Genomic DNA, 21,098 nt, shown 5'->3' with positions numbered 1-21,098 from the left:
GGCCCTCAGGTACATGTTACCTGTGACCCAATATTGCATACCCAAGAACTACTCCCCCCATTGTCACAGCTCAGTGACTACACTGTGTACCCTAACACCCAGGTCAGTGATTAAGTGACGGCTGATTGGCATTGTGATCAATGATTACCTTGATTTGTTTGTAAACAACCTATTGTTGTCTCATTACATGATACAAAGGTGTTTCCTGTACAGGTAATTGTTGGTCAATTACCACCTCATTAGACCAGTCACCTGTACTGGTTCAGTGGTCAGTGTGGGTATAAGTCTAGATCAGAGGGTCAGTGTGGTCATAAGCTCATTGATCTGTTCATGGTAAAGAAGTGTGTGTCCAGTCTAATGTTATCATAGTGGTCAGCTTGGATAGTGTAGAGACAGTCTGACAGAAGAACTCAGCCATAGAGTTGCTCAACCTATCAAACACTATTACTGAAGGTCACTGTTCTGTCTGGCCATTGGTCAAGATTGCCAAGTGTTTTGAGAATTGAGTTGATTCCCATCACAACATCGCACCTTACCCCGAGATAGCCTGTACAGGGAATGACATTGTGACATTTTCCTGACTACTGTTGACATCTAGAGGCTGAGGATCTTCAATCATGGATATTTGTCTGACCCCTATCTCTGATTCCTTCCTCAATGACTCTGGTGAGTACCAATATTTGTCCTCCTCTCTGATGTAGCCATCAAGTCTGCATCAATTGTCTGATGTTTATCTCCTATGTTAGGAAGTTGTGATATCCCTTATCCACTACAAATAATGGGATCTTGTGTTTCAGTCATCATCCTGATACACCTACCTGCCTCTACCATATACTTGACACCATATGGTAGTTTAATATGATCATTTGTAATATTGAAATCTTCAGTTTTTATAATTGACCAAGAAGGATATTAAATACTTGTTTAAACTTTATTAACAGTTAATCAAATTGAATTTATTTGGAGCCTAATAATTATGTTGGTAAAATAGTACATTTTAAGTTGGATATGCATCTCAAATCAGGATGTAAATTTTGTCACTGAGTGAATGTAAATATATAAAACTTTTATTATCATTAGAAATTAAGAAAACTATAATTAGTATTAGGTAAATATTTGCTTAATTTTGAAATTATATTTTAAAATTATGTTATTTTAAAATTATTGATAAAGATTAAAAAGAAATATGTATATACTTATATAAAATATATTTTTGTAAATTTCATTACTTTTATATCTCACATAGGACAAATTCTATTTTATTTTGTTTTGTACTCTAATGCTAACTGATAATAAATACAAATTCTGCTTATAGTTGATATTACACAGATTTTAAATCAAATCATCCTTCATTATATCAATGCAAATTTAGAAATTAACTATTTGAAATATTGCACAACAGTATGATGTTTTTTTTTCTCTTTTTTTTTAAAAAAAAATCTCATATTATTCTAATTATTTTATCCAAACTTTCTGTTGGGAAACCTGAGATTTTTTGGTTTACTAGAGGAAGGCAAGGTGTTGAGATGTTGTATTGGTGTCCAGACAGCTGTTTTTACAGCAATATAGGGGTCGCATCTACCTTTGATAATTTAGTTATCTGGCACCAAATAGGATTATCTGGGCTTTGTAAACGTCCTTCTCATTCCTCCACTCTGTCTATGTATTTTGAATGGGTTGACCATTCTATCTATAGATTATACTCAGATGAAAGACCTTCTTGTCTCTGATTAATCAGTTTAGTCACATCAAAAGATATATCATAACAGTAAAGGTCTGATCCAGTCTGGAGAATTGGCTTATTCACAGCTCCTGTATAAACACCATACTCCCTGTTTACTTACACAGGATATAATTTCTGGTAAATTAAGTCTTTAAAACAAGCAGCTTAAGAAATTGATATACATAAAGTTTATTAAAGATCTGTGTAATTAATATACTGGAGCTCTTCTTCTGATATTGAAACAAAGGAGTCAAGCTCTTGATACTGCCTTACCTTGAAGTCTATCATTTAATTTTTCTCAAGATCACTGTTCAGTGTGGCATAACAAGGCATACTGAAGATGTTGTAGAAAGTTCTGGCTAACGTGACCCTTAGCATATGTTCTATGATCCGGTCCCAAGCTCTTTTTCTGAATGCAGACATAGTGGTATATCAACAGATACACGTATTAAAATAAGCAATGAATTTTTAAAAGAACAAATTTCTAAATTAATCTTGTAATGTCTGTACTGGAAAAGTGATAAACGACACTGAAATTTCATGAACACTCAATAAAGAAACAATGTTTTAATTTTATTTCGTTTTGCCAGTAGATTTTTGGGGTTCCAAGTATTAGAAATATAATACTTCCACATAATTTATTCGTTTGTATATGTATTGTAAATAGTTAAAGTAAATAGAAAACTTCAGAAAGGAAATACTTGCGTCTGACTTTTATTACTCTGTGGACAATATTTTATATAAACATCACGATCTATATTTGTATTGGAAACTATGGTACGATATATACTTCTAAAATTAGACATCCATTCATAAAATGCCATTCCTCAGGTGTGTCAGGGGTCACCTGTTGTAGGTGTATTGGGTTTTTCTCAGTGTTAACTGGCCTGTATATTGTCATTTACCTGACAGGTGTACCTAAATCTCGTTAGTGACAACAGGTGAGTCACAAGAAGTAATTGTGTAATGCTACTGAGAAGGTAGATAAGATTGACATCACAATGATATACAGATAGGTAAGAGAAATGAGAAGGTAGTAAGACATAGCATGTTGATAGTAACACTCACACTCTCAGAATGAAGATTTTTGGTATGTATTCTATGTTATGTTGTTAGTTGTATATCTTCAATTTGCTGAATGGTCTCTCAGTTTTCAGTTCTGCTTTTATCATTGAAATTTTTCATTTGAAATTCTGCTTATGTGATTTAACTTTTTTTCCAAAATCAAACATCAGTTTTTCATTTTTGAGTCAAATTTCTAAATACTAAAATCTGTTTCTTTATTGTTTAAGAAAATAATGTCTACATTTCAAAGTTGTTTAAATAAACTTTTGAGTGCAATTTTCCATTTTGAAGAATTAAAAAAATCTAAGGACATGAATATTATATACAAAGTAAGAATTATTGACAAACAATCAAATGAGAAAGCTAAGATGGTATCAAAATGATTTTTTTTGAAAACTAGTGCTTATAGATGTAAGGAGAAATATTTTTTTTTAATATCCCATGTTGTTTGTTCTTGTTAATTCTTTAAGTTTTTATGATTTTTAATGAGTCATTGTAAGATCATCGCTGTCTGTCAGGTTTAAAATACGATAAAATCAAATATGGATCCAAATATAGTTCCCTGTGTATAACAAGGCACAACCTTGTTTTTATTAGTGTACAGCTTAGCCAATGGTCTGTTGCTATTAAGGGTTCTAATTTGTTATTTTGGTAAAAAATATTAGAAACCTGATCCTTAAAAACACTTGAATCACGATAGATAAGATAGCAGCACTCAGAGTTCTACTTTCCAAGGATGCGTAATAAATATCAAAGTATAGAATCGAAGATGAGTCAGTGTTTGTATGTATAGACACGGGATGTACCCCCAACATAGAGATTTAATCACAGTATCTGGTCCAGTGGTGCTCCAGGTTCCCACCAATCTTTACGAGTCTGTGACTGGGATGCTTCACTATCTCTAAGACAGGGGCGCCTCACTTGTCTCTGTGACTCCAATGTGCAGTGATGTGTACCCATAGTTTGTAGAAACAGGTGTGTACTTAGCCTGGCAGAACTACTACAATAGGTGTGTTAAATGTGTCAGTGGGATAGTATCCGGGTACATGTATGCTTACCTGCCAAAAGTTCAATAGCTTTTGTAAATGTATTCTTGTAATAATCAATTCGGAAGTTGACTGAGGGACATGGATATCCGATTTTAATGATCTCAATAACATATCAAAGAGGCAGTGGATATATAAACATGAAATTACTACAGACCTTCGAGATACCATTTAGTGGTTGAAGAGTTAGGGTTATAAAGTGCAGTAGTCGTGATGGAGTGTCGGGGTTAACACAGCGTGTATGGCAGAGAGGGATGGGTGTGATGGGTAGTTAGGAGCTGATCAGTCAATACCAGGTATGGTAATCCCACCACATTTACTATTCCATTGGTCATTAAGGGCATATTTAGCCAGCATCAAGAAATTGGTTTCTATATGCTTTTGATAACATGTGTATTTCTTTACAGTGAACATCCCAGAGCACGTAGACGCACTGAAGGCCCAGAGGGAGATGTACCAGGCTTTGAAAGCCCGCCGAGAGGCTCTTGAGGAATCCCTCCGTAAGCGTACAGAGGAACTGAAGCTTCTCTGCATCAAAGAAGGGGTAAGTCACCAAACTGTCATTTCAGATTTTTTTTTTTTTTAAAGTTATTTCAGATAGGTGGTCAGTTGAAAAAGAATAATCAGTTGATTATGTTTGAAATTACATCTTTTCCATAAACAGACTGAAATTTTTATTTTTTATTCAGATTTGCATAAATGCTTGTGAAATTCTTTTAGAATACAACAAGAAAAATAAACTCTTTTTTTTTTGAGTAATGTTTTTATTTAAATAAAATAAAACACTAATATGTTTCTTTATAACATTTTTGTTCATTATTTACAGGAGTTGACTGGTAAGCTTCCGAAGGAGACCCCCCTGGCCCCTGGAGAGCAGCCCCCACAGATTCGCAGACGTGTAGGAACAGCTTTTTCCTTATCCACCAAGGTAAGCACAATTATAAAAAGTTTATATATATATAATACTTATTGAAACATAGTTCATTTATTACTTTCCCTAATATTTGTCTAACAATATATAAAATAATAACTGCTAGCCATTCTTAGCTGTGTTGTTGGTTGTATTATGTCTTTGCTGTGGATTGTTAAGTGTGATATTTACAGAGTTTATTTTGTCTTTCAGAATGATGATGACCAGGTGTCAAGTATTGAGTTGGAGTATGAGCTCCAGAAGCAGATCACCAGCGCTGCCCACAAGCTGTCCCAGGACAAGAATGTCAGCAAATACGTCCGCAAGCAACGACGCCAGTCCTTCCATCGTGCTCAGACCAAGGTATGTGACATTAAAGTTTCTAAATGCGTTAAGGAAAAAAGGTGTAATACTTCATTCAACATTCATAACTTTCCTAAGATAGGTTCCTCTCTTATGAATAAAGAAAAGAAAATCAATCAAACAAAGAACAGAAAAAAATTAATTAAATATGAAAACAGAAGAAATTACTTCAGTCTTACTGGGAAATATATTTTTGAAGTTTTTACATCACCTGCACTATTCTAATTATGTCATTTGATTGTCCACAGCTCAAGGAGATGGAGAAGAAGCTACAAGAGAGCCAGCGGGAGGCTGGTTTGGCCGAGGTGACCCCATCAACACCATCATATGATGGTATGTACAGTTGTAATGACAGTTTAGAGTATAGTTTAGATGATTGTTTGTCTCAGAGTCGTACTGAGGATTACGGTAAGAAGCGTTTCCACTCCTCAATCACCAGTCGCCTCTACAAGTCCTTCCGTTACAAGTATTCCTATCGCCACAAGCTCAACAAGTCCAGTTACGACCTTGACTCCTCCGTCAGTAGCACCAACTCTTCCAGTTTGCTCGATGATGAAGTGTTTGACTGTTCTGTGCTTGAGATGTCTCCTGCCAGCCGTGCTTCTTGGCACACATACTGCTATGAGAAGATTCATCAGTTACCGCCAGCCATTGAGAGTCAGGTGTGACTTCTTGTAATTGAGAAGTGTCTTAAGATGTGACTTCATTTCCAAGTGTCTTATAAGTGTTGGTGCTAAAAGTGGCTGGATATCTGGAGGAACTGTGATGTAGCCTTTGGTTTCCTAGTGGTTGGATGTGACCGGGGACAAACTTTAACACAGATCCTGTATATATACTCAAAGTGCCTTAATGAAGGGAGCTAACCCTACAAAGGGGAGATAACTATGCATGTGTTAGTGACACTGTGAGGCTATCTGTCTCTTATTTATTGATTGTTGTGTTGTGCTACAAAGATTATTTATCATTCCAATAGTGCCAAGGGTTATACACAAGTTTTGGCCTGTGTGTGCCCTGTTGTATGTAATTTTGTGAAGGAGACATGTACACTGAACAATCTCAGCCCTGACAATCAGGACATTTTGTGATATCCAGGGAAACTATTTTTATGCAATTTTTGTTATAAAGATTTCACTGCCAATATGTGTGATGATTTAAATAACAAAATCAGATCTGACTTGTTTCTTGTTGATAAACTGACAATCATGTATGTCTGAAAATTATATATACTGTATCATCTTCCATATCCATATGTGTGTGTCATTGTATATTTATTGCCTAACCACCTTGCTTCACTGCCATATATCTGTATAAACTGCACGCTTGGTTAAATAAGAGTTAATGCATGGCTTCCTTCTAATTTATCATGCTTGACAGAATTCCTATTGTAATTATCAACTTGTTTTTTTTTTATTGAAACTGAAAAACAAAAGGAAAAAAATGATTTTGCAGGTATTTTTTTTATGAAAAGATGAATTCCATGATTATTTCAACCTTAAATTTTCTAAAGAATTGGTATACGTATCAAATGCATGTATTGAAAAAAAATGTTAAAAGAGGCTATTAGGGGGAGATAACTGAATAAGGAATTATCTGCAGCATTGTTCATTATGTAACATTGTTTGTTGGTGTCGTTTGCTTTGGTTTAATGGCTTTAAATGTGGCTACATATAATGCCTGTGTGTGGTGTCTCTGACCAATCATATCATCTCCTTCACTATTAAAATATATATATTTTCATGATCTGTGTATTCATTTGCTTCATTAATTTCATTGCATGTAAATTTTGACAACAGCACATCTAGTCAAACACCACTTCCCAACATTTACGGCAGTTTGGAAAAAATATTAATGTTTTGTTATTAGTAATGGAAAAAAATGGGAAAAGAATTTAATTCTCCATGGCAGAACTTCTAATCTAAACCAATAATATTTACACAAAGAGCGCAGTGTTTGAGATTGAGATGTTTTAGTGGTGGTTGAAATGTTAAGTGATACTCTGTTGTCACCATGTTTTGTGGATTGCTGTGAAGGTTGTAGTATTTGCTGGATAAAGTTTGGCCAAAATTCACTGAAGAAAATATAAAGATATATAAATATACAACATTTCTAAAGAAAATGTTGAAAAAGATGATAAGTGGTATTAAAGCAAAATTTTGAATGATTGTGTTTAGACCCAGCAAAAATGATAATCTCACAGTATTGTGCTTTTTTTCATGGACAAGGGACAATTGCATTATGACACTTATAAAGTTACTTGCAAAGATTGTGACATCAACACGGTGATCATTTTTATTTCAAGTTATGGTATTCTTGCTATAATTGAAACATAAAAAAAAAAAAAAAAAATTCAGGGCCAGTAACAAACTAGCAGACAAGGTCAAATGTCACTTTCAGGTCCAGTGGACAGCGGAATCCAGCTGACAGGGAAGTTGAAATAACAATTTAAACAGAAAAGTCGAGATCCCATTTCACCTTTTCCCTTTTTCACCAGGAGTCAAAAGACAATATCAGTATTCATGTAAGGTCAAAAATCTTTGTTGGCAGGTTCAAGGTCACTTCCATAAATACACAAAGGCTAAGGTTATGTCAAGTCACATTTAGGTATATATACAGTCAATACTTGTTAACTCAAACTCGTATAACTCAAAGACTCTTTTAATTTGAAGCATTCTGTCGGTCCCTACCTAACTTTACACCAACCATATGACTCTGTTAAATAAAAAATCTGGTTTCCTTGAATTTTTCACATGGCAGGTTTGACTGTATAAGTAAACTATTAATTATTTCAATATCAAGAAATATCATAAGTCACTGACTGAAACAGGATCCTAGATGAATACATAGACACATATGACTAGATTGATGGTCAATTCGAGCTGAATAAGAAATTTCAAAGGTCATATCAATTTTTCAACATGCAAATCAGGTTCAAAGTGCTTCTCTTAATAGTGAAGGAAAAAGATGTCAAAGGTCACAGTCATTAGTATAGCAAAAGGCTGACAAAAGATTGACAGCTAAAACAGAAGACAGCATTAAGATAAGGACAAGTGTTTACACTAAACAATAGTCTATAAAGTTTATATACACAAAAGACTCGATCAAGGTCAAAGGACAGGAGTTCACAGGAAAGACTAAGGTCAAAGGTTACATTATACTTAAAATAATAGGGCAAGGTCAAATGTCATTGTGATGATTGCAACAAATTAATGACAATGACTTCATAAATTCCCCAGAAAACAGAAAGGTTAAGAGGAAAAGTTTGATGTCTGTAGAAAATAAGGCTAACTGATAATGCCATGAGTTTGGAAATTTTGACAAGATAGAATTGCCATTTTTTGGCATTCATTGTAATGCATTAATAACAATTACAACACAATCATTCAGTTAGATTGTGATTGAAGATAAAATTTTCATTCAACATTAGGAACATTGTGTAGAGATGTTGTCTGGACATCCAATTATGTGGTTTTAAATGTAATTGATTCAGATGGCCAACTGTAAATGGAATCAGCTGTTTATAACAGGTACTCATAACAAAGAGAATAGACTTTGTGAAACACATCATAAAACAAGCAGTGGGCAGACAATCAGTTAAAATTTATTTTTCAGTAAGTGGTCTGATTAAAAAACCCAAAATGGTCACCGTATGTGTCATGGTTAATTACAAGTCATGCAGAGCTTCTGTAATTGGGTTCAAATAACTGAGTGCTTTATTGAAGGTGTCTAGTTAGTACTGGTAATAGGCAACAGCTGGAAACATCTGCCCACCATAGATTTTCACTGATAACTTAGGATTCTACAGACTCACTTTGGACTCACACAATACAGATACCTATACATTGAAAAATCAAAGTACAGATACTCGGTAGAAGTCTTTAAGTCTCCATGGGAAGCCCCAGGACAAGCACCTGCTGATAGACCAATTAGTAGCACCTGGCTGATAGTTTCAATGATAACAACACATTCCTTACAGTTTACCTACACCTACAAAGCAAGCCCTATCTTCTTATGGATGGGCAAATTAAGGGTGAATAAAATCTGAAATCCCTTTTCAGGTGTTAACCAACTTGAACTCAATTTGATGATAATAAAAGAAATGAGAATGTCAAATAGAGATTAATAAACTTTCAAAAGAAACCACTTCAAATATCTTTGATATACTGACTTTGAACAAACTCAATAATGCTATAGGTAAATAATAAAATGTATTTGACTGTAACATGGAAAGCAGATAAGTAATATTTACTTTCTTAACAGTTTAAAAAAAAATCCTTTAAATGTGAAATAAGGTAGGTAGGTTCAGCTAGGAGATGACGAACTTATTCTCGTGCATATTTTCAAAAAGATCAAATAGCCAGTAGAGAATGGGGATCCGTCATTAAAAAATAGAAATCAAAATAGCACTGTATGTATCTTAAAATCAATCGTGTAGAATAACAAGGACCTCTCAGATATGGAAAATAGACTTGGAACTCACATTGGATATTAAACTTTTTACCCTTTAATTTAATGAGCAGTATATATGACTCTTACCGACTCCCTTCAACAAATGGTGACTTGTTACGTACACAAGTATTGTAATAAACTTGGCGCTTATACTTTATTAAAATTCATATAGCGTTTGTAAAAAGAGATTAGAGTAGATCAAAATCTGATGATTTCATAACACTTCCTGCAGATAAGATCTTAGTGTAGAAATGAATTAGGATTAACCAGCCGTTAAATAAAAAATAGAAAAAAAATTAGAGTGGATGAAAAACTGAGTTCTTAACACTTTCTACAGATAAGATCTTTGTATAGAAATGAATTATGATCAACCAGCATGAAAAAAGTAAAATGAAAAAAAAACTTATTTTACGTTTAAACTTTTTTATACAAGTATTTGAAGTAATTTACTTGTTCTGGGATCTTCTTGGTTACTTTCCAGGGGTCCAAAGTGCATCAGTAAAACATAGAAGGAAAAAATCTACATAGAAGTAACATGAAAAAAAATCTTAAGTACAATGATATCGTCTATCATTTTAATTGAATCTTTCTTGTAGAAAGTCTAATTGAGTTCCTTTCGCCACAAACCACAACCCTAGCCTCCCATTGATAAGACACTCTGTAGCATTACTTGTAATGTTGAATAATACGCTATCTATCTACATGATGCACACCCACACAGGATGAAAAAGCTCACAACTTAACATGATGAAAAATGAAGTAGAAAAACAGCTGTCAGTAATCCAATGATGCAATTCTGAGAAATCTTGTGTATATCGTCTTTTATCAGTAGTAGTATATCATCAGTATAGAGAGTGATGTAAACATGTTACAACCTCCTCCTCAGGAGGTTAAGGTCCATCACTCTAACGTAGGGAAGGTGAATTTCCTGTGAGTGATTACAGCTGTCTTGCCAGATTGGTTTCTAATTTTCTGTGTTTCTTATCTTTTGGTTTACTGTCAATATTTAAGAGAAAACTTGATACTTACCTCCCTTGGGTTACTGAAGATCATTGCTTATTACCTGGTGTCACATATGTTTCAGATAGATTTTAAATTAAAAGATGAATCAGGCAGATCATTTCTAACACAAAAATTACAGGAAATGTAACAAGAGTTGTTTTTATTTTATGAAATTGACTTATGATATTGGATGAAAATGATGTTAGACCGATAATATTTAAAATAAAAAACACAAAAAAAAAACTTAATGGCGGTAAAACCTCCAACAGTAGCACCTCTTAAATGAGTTAATGAATTCACATTATGTCTTAAAATTCAATTCCTCATTAACCTGTTGTACAGGATTCGTGAACCTTTTCATCTGATCACACCTGATAATGGATTTTCTTGTATGTTATCTATTACAAATAGACTTAAGTTGATTATCTCCCTTGTAAAGCAGATCCGTTAGCTTATGTAAATAGTCCTGATTTTTGCATGTAACTGATGAAGATGGCCAGAGTATGACCATCAGAGGGGGTCTTGTTATGTTCACCTGCAGGTGTTGAAAGCATCCTTTCCAATTCACTGATATGGTAAACAGGTGAAGTAATGCTATCCGATAACATAGAGAAATATTAAAGTTTAATCAGGTTCAGGCATTGATGCACATAAAATCTAACCTTGCTGTTATATCTAAATGCACTACAACCCTCTAGAGGAGTATATACATATTTTTTGGTATGAGTCAGAGATGTTGAAATCAAAGTGCATCACTTTTGAAAAAATCTATAAAACCCTGTACCATTAGGAGATTAGATTACTCCTGGTGTTTCAATGGTTTCCACTTCAGAAGCTGGAGGATATGAGTACTTAGCAGTCAGCTAATGACTGATTCCAATCAGACTGATATGAGACCTTTATCTTTCTAGGACAAATCTCTGCAGATTGAGTATAAGAATAAACACACATCAAAAAGTATAATCTTCTGTTAAGCTGTTTGTAAAGTTTGAAGTTAGGTGCCTGTGGCTAGATTTTATGAGGAGTGTATGTCTGAGACAGGTTCGTTTGTAGCGTAATGGGGTCAGAACAGAGTGAAATGCACATGATTACATGCACACACGGGTCGACAGGCTGTATCTGTCTCTAAGAAAGTTCGTCTGACCTGTGGAAGTTTCACAGATAAAAGTGTGTTAAGTTTTTAATCATTTCCTGTTGTGTTGGCTCACCTGTTCTCTCAGTTTTAATCACAGACACATGTGAATTGTATGTGGTAGCAGTCCTTTGTTCGCACAGAAACAGGTTGAATACAAAGGCTGCTAAATTGATATTTATGATATTATGGTTTTGTGCTGTGATTAATTTTCTGTACTACAAAGGTATTGTTTTATCTGAGGGTTTAATAGTGGATTACTGCATGCATGTTTTGTATATGTTCTATCGTATCTGATTGCATGTTGACCAGTTACGAGGTATGAGAATGGTGATGTTTTCTTTGTTTTCTCATGTAGTTACCTAACAGTTAATACAATCATCACACATATTGGTTCAGTGAATTTAACTTTATTGTTATTTCAAACAGGATCATGGTAGTGTACAACTAAAATAATTTTTTTTTCTTGATTTCTGTTGCAGATTTAGAAAGTCCTACAAAGTCTCCAGAGCAACTTCGTCGCCAACAGGAATATGTAAGTACAGATTAATACAACCCAGTGTAAATATACAGTATTGATAATGTTTAGAACTTCTAAATGTGTCCAGTCATATTTAGTGAAACAATTCTAATTAGGGTTTTGTCTATGATAATAACTTAATTTACAACAAGATTGGCTTTGAAGTAACACAAATTTTCAAATAGAATTTTCAAAAAATATCCAGCTACCAGGTATATTATGAATGTATCCTGTCTTCTATAGAGGATCAACATGAAATAATTCAGATTCTTTTAATCTCACCAGTCAAATAAGTATGTGACTTTTATTTTAGTGCGGAACAATTGTCCATTCTCTGTCTCCAATTATTATTTTCTTTAATTAGTACCTAAAATTCACAGGACCATGATATGTAAGCCGGAAGAATGGTGTGTTTTAGATGGTTAACTTTGGTATTTTGTTCATTGGCATGACCAAGACTGTCTTTTTAAGATAAAAAAAAAGTGTTCAAAGCTTCAAACAACATCCTTTCAGTAACCAAAAAGCCAAGGGTCTTGATAGTTGCTGATATGAATGACCTTGACCCACTTTCAAAGTAGCATTCGGTCAAATGTGTTGATATGAAAAACAACTTCTCCTAAACCATGATGCCATTTGACATTTTGGCAAGTGGCATGCTTTTGTCTCTGTGATAAGCTTATGAACCAGTTGTGTAAAATGAAAGTAGTTTAGATATATGTAGACAATTAGCACTCAACGTAAGAGAACTCTGATGGTACATGTTTTAGTTTATTTTACAAAGATGTTGACCATTGCTGTTTGTTGATTGAGATTATGAATAAGATTATGAATAAGAGTTATCTCCCATTTAGGATCGGGAGGGTGATTTGGACTTCCCTCCTATGATGCAGAGATCTGCCACGGCCAGAGAACTATCACCAACACAAAGCTCTCCTGCACAACTCAGTCCTACCCTCAGCAGGTAAATATGCACAGTGTGATACACAGAAATTATGATTTAAAAACTGACTCTAAAAATTGTTGATGTCATGATCTTAGCTAAGGTAATGAATTAAGTTCAGCATCTTTTGAAGATTCAAATGTTGATTTATTTATAATAATTACATCTTTGATATATGAATGTAATACTCTACAAGTTTAATGCCATAGATTGGCGTGATGGATCAGTTTTTTACAAGTTCTGTATGCTATGTCTGCATACAATTTGCTATTCTTTTGAAATATAACGTTGTTGTAAACATGTTTGTATAACTTTCAGTCCCCAGCTGTGTGGAGAGGGTCGTGGCCAATATAACAGAAAGGTCTGTTCTCCAGTATTGGCCAATCGCTCACAGTCCTCAGGAAGCAACATGTCTAACCAGTCAGAGTATGAGAATGTTCGTGGCTATAACCGCTATGACAGTCAGGATAGCGGGTTCAGCTCAGCAAATAACATGTATAACTTAATGACTCAACGTACGTCACACTATGATAGTACGGACGAGATCAAGACACCCACCAACAAGGAGCCACACCCTGATACTGACAGTGTGTTTAGTAATGACAGAATTGTGCAGTCCAAACATGGTAGTTTGGATGGTAGCTATAGAAAATCATTGACTTCTCAACAAAGTTACGGAAGCTTAGAACGAAATTCTAAAAAAAGGGATCAACATCCCAGTAATCGACCGCGAGATAGACAGCATAGTGACAGTGACACTCATATTCCTGTTGTAGATTTAGAACCTTCTAAATATGGGAGTAAACGATCCTCACAATCGGAGTACGACTTGACAACGCCAAGAAACAGTGTAGTTGAGGTGCCTGTATCGCATGAGGAGTATCACTCAACGTCGCAGAAGCCAGAGCATAGCTGGCAGGACACGGCACAAACGGAGCCGTCTCCTATTGTGCAGAGCCCTCAACACATGCGACAGGAGAGTAAAGACAGTGTTTATTCAGGACAGTGTTATAGCCCTCGTATATACGAAGGCTCATTCCAAAGTCATAGTGACGTGCAGTCAGCCGACCAGGCAGGCACAACGACCAAGAGGACAGAATCTCACCAACACAAGAAACATCCAAGTGCTTTAGTAACTGTGACAAAGTTAAACCCCCACCAGAGTGTGGAGTTGGTGTCAAAACCATTTGAAATGTCAGACTTCTATAAATACAGTGAAAAGATTCGGCGACAGCGGATGATAGAACAGTACCAGCAGCAGCTGATGGGGGGCTCGCGGTGTTCCACACCCTCCCAGCACTCATCAGATTCAGGGGAAACCTCCCACTCAGGTTCTACCTCATACCGCCACCCTTCATATATACAGGGCTCATCAGGGCAGGGCTCTCCATCACAGAGTCCTTTCAGGGCAGGTCCCCCTACAAACTTTGCCACAGCTAGTCGACAGATGTCACCCTACCTTGCCCACAAGCGAGAAGGATATGACCAGTCGTCACCGTTTCCTAGTCATGCTTCACCAAAGCTAGTTAAAGAACACAGTACTCACGTGCAATATACAGTGCAGACAGCGACAGGAGGACGTGTTTATAAATCTGTGCAGACAACCACACATACACAGTACAAACCTTTAACACCTCAAAAGTGTGACCCAGTGAGGAACCAGACTGCCACCCCTGTGACCTCTGCACCATCCACTCGCACACCCAGTGCAAGGTGAGATATACACAGGTGGATTGTCAACCATGCGGAAACCCTAGTCAAGACTGATTCAGTACGGAGGATGTGTATAGGCAGCCCGCCCCCCTCTAGTCTAGAGCTGTGACCTCAAAATCTTCATGTGTGATCCCCCACAATCTACTGTGTGTTGCCTTTCTGTGTGACCTTTATACCTACACTGCTTGTCAATCAAAATTCACATGGACTAGTTTTATACAGAGCTTTTCCCCAAATTTATTACAAATCAAATTGCAAACAGGGACCTACTTTTCTGTTGCGCGTGTGCATTTACTGCACTGTTCCTGAGAAGATAGCTCTCTCTTTTCCCCAGGACTTTCGATCTGTCTCCAATTTTAAAATTAAAATTCCTGTGACATTGATTTTACAGAAGTATGGACAGCCATATGAGACAAATGTTATTTTTTGAAACAAGGATAATTTTGAATTCACACTTGTCAAGGTGCCTAGAACAATGAAATTATGAATACATTTTTTCTTTAAAGTTTTCATTTGATTTTAACAATCTTGATCGATTGGATGCTTTGTTTGTATTCAGTTGCACCCGCTTCCTCCTACAAGCTTCACATTCACATTTTCATTTATAACAACATACATGTTCAGACATTCACTAATTAGAATGTTATTTCCATCTCTTAAACATTGGATACTGCTGCTTGCTGTCAACCATAGAAATAAGTTTTAAAATACTCCATAAGCAAGTTCATTTTTTTTTACATCAAATTTTTTTGAAAGTTTCTTTCAAGTTATTAAATTGAAGGCAATTTCAAACATTAGTGTTTTCTCAAAGCATATCATTCTTTTTAACATAATATCATATAATATAATATATTATTATAAGATATAATATAACTCAACATATTTTCATGAAGCAAGCATGCATTATCCATGACCAACAGCAAAGATTTAATCCTGTTTGAGAGAAAACTTTTTTCCATGCACACCCTAAAGCACACTTACATCTTTATCAACAAAACCTACTGCTGCATGTATTGTTCCTCTGCTGTTTCTTTCTACGGTCATTAAGTGGAATACTCGTGTTTTGTCATTTCACTTTTCTCTTGAATTGATACTTTAGAAGATGTTGTCTGTTGCTGATTTCCCTGCTAACGCAATGTATATAAAATTTTTGCTGCTGAATTGCACACAGTTATGCTGACTTCATATGTTTTTTTCTGTTTGTTGCTGTTTCATCTTGCCTCTCTTGACTGCAATGTAAATCTATGATTGTCTCTTTGCTCGTCATCCCAGCTGTGATTGTTTCCCTTGCTTGTTACCCACACTGAGGTTGCCTCCCTTGCTTGTCATTTCTTCACTTAGGTCATCTCCCATGCTTTTTTCACCCCATTGTTGAATGCCATCACATCCGCCTACAGAATCTCTCGTCATGTTTCCGCATGTGATCCAACTGTTTTTTTTTTATTTCTTATGAAAATATTATGCATTTTTTTTATTCCTTTAAGTCTTTGTAATTAATTCACCAACATCATGCTAATATGGTTTCTTATCTTTACTCTTTTTAATTATTGTGAATTTTTAATTTATTTTATCTTGATTACAAATGTTGGTATTGTTGATGTATGATAAAGAGATGTTTATTAAAGAAAGAGGTGTTTTATTCTTGGAACCAGTTATAGAGATATTGAAACAAGATCTGAAATAAAACATTTTAAACATATAACTGTGTTGTTTATTTCAATTGCTGCATGTCTGTGGGCTAGCTCATGCTATTTTTTTAAGTAATTGTCAAACTGCTGTTTAGAAACATCTAGCTTCTGACTAAGTCTAGATATCAAACTGGGATTCATATGTAGGACTTGTAAGATTTCTTGGCTACTGAAAATAAACTTATACAGATATAAACCTTTGAGGCAAGTTTTCAGTACATTAGGGTTCTGGGTGAAATATATATTAAGATAAAATAGCTTGAAAAATTTAAAGCATGACGATACATATGGTTGATATATCAAAAACAGTTCAAGAATAAAAAAAATAAACAAAAAAAAAAAAAAAAAAAAAATGGGCTATTTTCCACTTATTGTGTTGTAAATGAAAATGAACATTTTTTCTGTTGAGTATGTCACCCTTTTAGAAACCCTGACCTTTAATGTATAACACATCCAGAATACCATGTGTGGTGACATCATGTTGAAGTGTTTATGAATGATTCCAGGGAGGGGCTTAGAATTAAAGCATATCTTAGGTTATCCTGTAACCTTAGTGAGGCTGTCCAGATCAGGTTCGACCCGAATTATGACCATCCAGTTAAAATGAAATCCATTATAAACTGTTTTGTCTCAATGAGCACACAAATACTGTACAATCTACCTGGACACAACCTATGATTTTCAGTGTTTTGTCAGAATATGTGACCCCAGAACAAAAATTTGATTAGAGATTCAAATATCAATTTTTTTAAAAGTACATGGTTCAAATTTTGTCTATATCAATCAATGCCTTTTACACATGGGACACACCTGCAACTGATGCAGAATATCTTTATTGTACTTTGAAACATGCACAGTATCTGTTTTGGTAAAGTAGACTATTCCAGTAAAAGACAACAACAAAAACACAAAAATATAACACACACACACACACACACACACACAAACACACACAAGAGCCTGTTATTATACTGTGATGGCTTTGGTTGCCAATGAAAATGAATTCAAGGTAGAGTTCCTGAAATTGGCCTTTGCTCTACTGTACTGAAGGGAAGTAACTCTTACAGGTAAAGTAAACTATTTAGTGTGATGATGGTGACATGTGGTATTGTGAAATTAAGAAAAAAAATTTAGATATCAGATCATTATTTCTGTAATTGTGTGACAATACTGTATAAAACAAATGATGATATTTAACTCTGAATGTAATGGAATTTAACTTTTAACAGGCATAGAGAAGTGAAAGACATCAGGGACCAGAAAATCCAGCGAAAAGCCCGGGATAGAGATCATCGACGGAGCCATGTTGAACCACAAGTGTCCTGTTTAGATACAACATTTTCTGCCTTAGAGCCTATGGACAATGTAGCTAATGATTTCAGTGAGGAAATGATGGCTTGGTATGATGATAGTAGTAACATCGGGAAGAAACCGTCCTATGTATGATCTAATGTGTTATGTAGTCAAGTGCTATACCTACAGACCAATTTCTCTAAAACCTCTTTGATATATATTTCTCAATTATTATATTCTTTTGCCTGTTGTAACCATTGTTATGTAATTAATACCATGATATCAAAAAATGGCAATTTCCCTTTTTTCTTCATTTAGAACAAACCCAAGGATAAATTTATTTGGAATTATCTCCCCTTTTTTTGTTAGAAGTCAGGGCTTTGAGTTATTATTTTTTTTTTTTTGGGAAAATTTAAATAACAACAAGGAATAGCCAACATAGAAATGGTGAAATCTTAATCGGGATCGAGTTTTATCTCCTGAAGTGATTTTATTGTACACTGCAATGTTTCTTAGTATGAAATCAGTAAAAATTTTATCCATGAACAACACTTGAGAACAAATATTTTTTTAACTTGTAGTGTTCTTTTTAAGGTTTAGCAGAAACTTTGAATTAGTGGATTGTTAAATTTGTGACTCTATATTTTTACGCTTCTTTTTTAATGGACAAATTTATTCGTCTTATAATGGCAATTCAATTAGTGTGTATGCACCTAGATTATAGATTTTCAAATTTGATTCATTAGTTTTTAAACTTAATTCAGATATAATTTTATGAAAAGATAATATTTGTTTACAACAAACTTGTCTCTGCTATTTTGACAACAAAGAAATAATCAACAGTCTTGTCTCCAACATCCAAAAAGGCAAAACTATGTTGCAGATACATAGTAGACTGCAGTGATTATCTCCCTTTGAATGATTTGCCTGATGTTGCTGGTGAGAGATGTATATTTCCAGTCCTATGTCTTCAGCATTCAGATGAAGTATTTTTTGAGATTAGACATACCTAGTCATATCAATATTTTATAACTAGAATATTATTAATTGATAGAAGACTTTTGTGACTGCTCAAATATATATACAAAATATTCAGTATGCTATATTGGGTGTGTTTAAGTAAGAAAATATACACTATAGTTCGTGTTAGCAATTTATAATAATCTAGAGTCAGAGAGGTCAACTACCATCAAGACGGACAACAGGTTTAAGCTTTATAAAGGTCAGAAAAGCAGTGATTATTTTAGGACGGAAATTTCTAGGAATGTTTCGGAGCTATGTCCCTGGATTTTGTCTATGGAGTGATAGGAAAAAAAGATCTTATCAATTTATTATGAGGAAAAACAATAATTTTATATGTAAAGTTGTACTGCATGAGATTTGATGGTAAAAAGTGGTTTGATTTGAACCGTAGGTAAATTTAACATAGACCAGGAATTTGTCTCCAATAGTAGTTCTTTCTGACCAGGACATACTTATTATTACAAATTTCGAGATATACCAGTCATCTATTTCGTTTGTTTGTATTTTCATATCTATATTTAGGTCTCTGTATTATTGGACTAATAGTTTGAGGAAAATACACCAGTAGAAAATTGAGAAACTACATTAAGTGGCAGTGGATAGAGAAATCCAGTGTGTTTATGTGGATATGTGGACACAGATGTATCAGGAGGAAAACACAACTGTGTGGATATTGTGGGGCGAGAGTGGTGGTTGTTTGACTACGTGTGGTGTTTGGGGAGTGTCAGTGTTATAGCGGGTGTCTGGCAGAAACCTTTTTGAGTGATAGCAGCACATGTGTATTAGATAGTGATGAAGTACTTGTTAGTCATATTTAAGTGATGGCAGCTTGTTGGTGAGATGTTATGCTCTCAGTCTTTTTAAAACTTGAAATATATATATTAAAAATTCTATAAGAATCAAATCATTGTTGTTGTTTTTTTCCGCTACAACTTAAGTATTTTTATCAGATAACACAGTTGAGCAAATATCTATTTGCATTTGTTTCTTAAAAATTGTCATTGAATGAGAAATTATGTTGATTACACAAACAAAGAGATCGACTCTTAAAACATTGGTAAACTGAACAATGAACATATTATATAGATGCTCAGAAAAAGTACTAAGAAAATAGTACTACCTGTTCTGGTAGAGAAACACCAGTCTCCTTCACCGACTTGTAAATCGCTGTAAATCAAATCCATGCAACGTTCTCAAAATGAGAATCGTGATATTAGCAATAAACAATATGCAAACTCTCAAGCATTGAACTTCATATAACACAAGATAAAATGACATAACATGATCATAGTTATTATAATACAGCTTTTTCCTTTGTCTTCAACCTGGAAGTACATTGTCAACATCTGAAGCTAATTTGTCCTAATATTTTAGGATAAGAAACAAGAAAAAAAATACTTTTTCATATATCGGGGTGAAGGATGGGATATTTCGCCCTCGAGATCACAAAATGTGGTAAAATCCTTGACAAAGCCTCAGTTTTACGACACTGTGTGACCTTGGGGAGGAATATCCTTCACCCAGTCACATGAAAGAGTCGTACAGTAAATGATATATGAGCAGGTTGGTATATATTGAACCATCAGTAGCGCTGACATATCACAATGGACAGATAAGTTCTCTCCTGGCAATGTTTTCCCATCTTCCAGTTTCCATTGGAAGTCAATGGTTACCTGTACGATACCTTCTGAAGGTGTTTTCAGTCGTTTAAAATTGCATTTTTTTTTCTAAATTTAAACGATCTTTTAACGGTCAATAGCATAAACTTTTTCAAAAATGGTAAACAGTATCATTTTATATTTGTGAATATTTATGAAGTCCTTCTAAAAAAACAAGATGTAAATTCTTGCTGTATTGACTGGTTATTTTGAGACAAACATACGTAACTGAAACTAGCGCCATTGAAAAATATTTTCGACAAAAGCTATCTGTTTATTGGTATAAAAACCACCAATGTGTTCAGTCAATAAGACATTATACACTTATATCGATTACCACTGACCAGAGACTCTTAATATTAATCATTAAAGGGAAAAGTCCTAATATCTCGTACAGCATATACAATGGTATATTTCGTTTAACATTAACAATACTTTCAATCACAAAAACTTTCGAAACAGCTATAAACCAGGGTATTCATAGAAATCAGAAATTTCCAGAGTTATCAGATAACTAGATCTACGGTATTGTAATACACATTGAGCCAAAGATAATCTTTGTATTTAGTAACAACT

At 34.5% G+C, this 21,098-nt stretch overlaps 1 protein-coding gene across 4 annotated transcripts in view; it reads left to right on the top strand.

The window, feature by feature from the left end:
• The window catches only part of LOC132558410 (FERM domain-containing protein 4A-like), a 111,603-nt gene extending 91,835 nt beyond the window's left edge, over positions 1-19,768 (top strand). For all 4 annotated transcript variants that reach the window (XM_060222969.1, XM_060222967.1, XM_060222966.1 and 1 more), the window contains 8 exons: positions 4,242-4,378; positions 4,661-4,762; positions 4,958-5,107; positions 5,356-5,440; positions 12,170-12,222; positions 13,059-13,168; positions 13,466-14,860; positions 17,778-19,768. In XM_060222969.1, coding sequence (XP_060078952.1) covers positions 4,242-4,378; positions 4,661-4,762; positions 4,958-5,107; positions 5,356-5,440; positions 12,170-12,222; positions 13,059-13,168; positions 13,466-14,860; positions 17,778-17,994 — 2,249 coding nt within the window. In that variant the 3' untranslated portion in view covers positions 17,995-19,768. The remainder of the gene's footprint in view (positions 1-4,241; positions 4,379-4,660; positions 4,763-4,957; positions 5,108-5,355; positions 5,441-12,169; positions 12,223-13,058; positions 13,169-13,465; positions 14,861-17,777) is intronic.
• The last annotated feature ends 1,330 nt before the right edge of the window (positions 19,769-21,098 follow it).

The sequence above is a fragment of the Ylistrum balloti genome, unplaced genomic scaffold (assembly GCF_031769215.1).
Source record: "Ylistrum balloti isolate Yb309-2 unplaced genomic scaffold, AGI_CSIRO_Ybal_v1 Utg370790, whole genome shotgun sequence".
In the NCBI taxonomy this organism is placed as follows: domain Eukaryota; kingdom Metazoa; phylum Mollusca; class Bivalvia; order Pectinida; family Pectinidae; genus Ylistrum; species Ylistrum balloti.
Note: the sequence above shows the minus strand (reverse complement) of the source record. Positions and strands in the feature narration are given on the sequence as shown.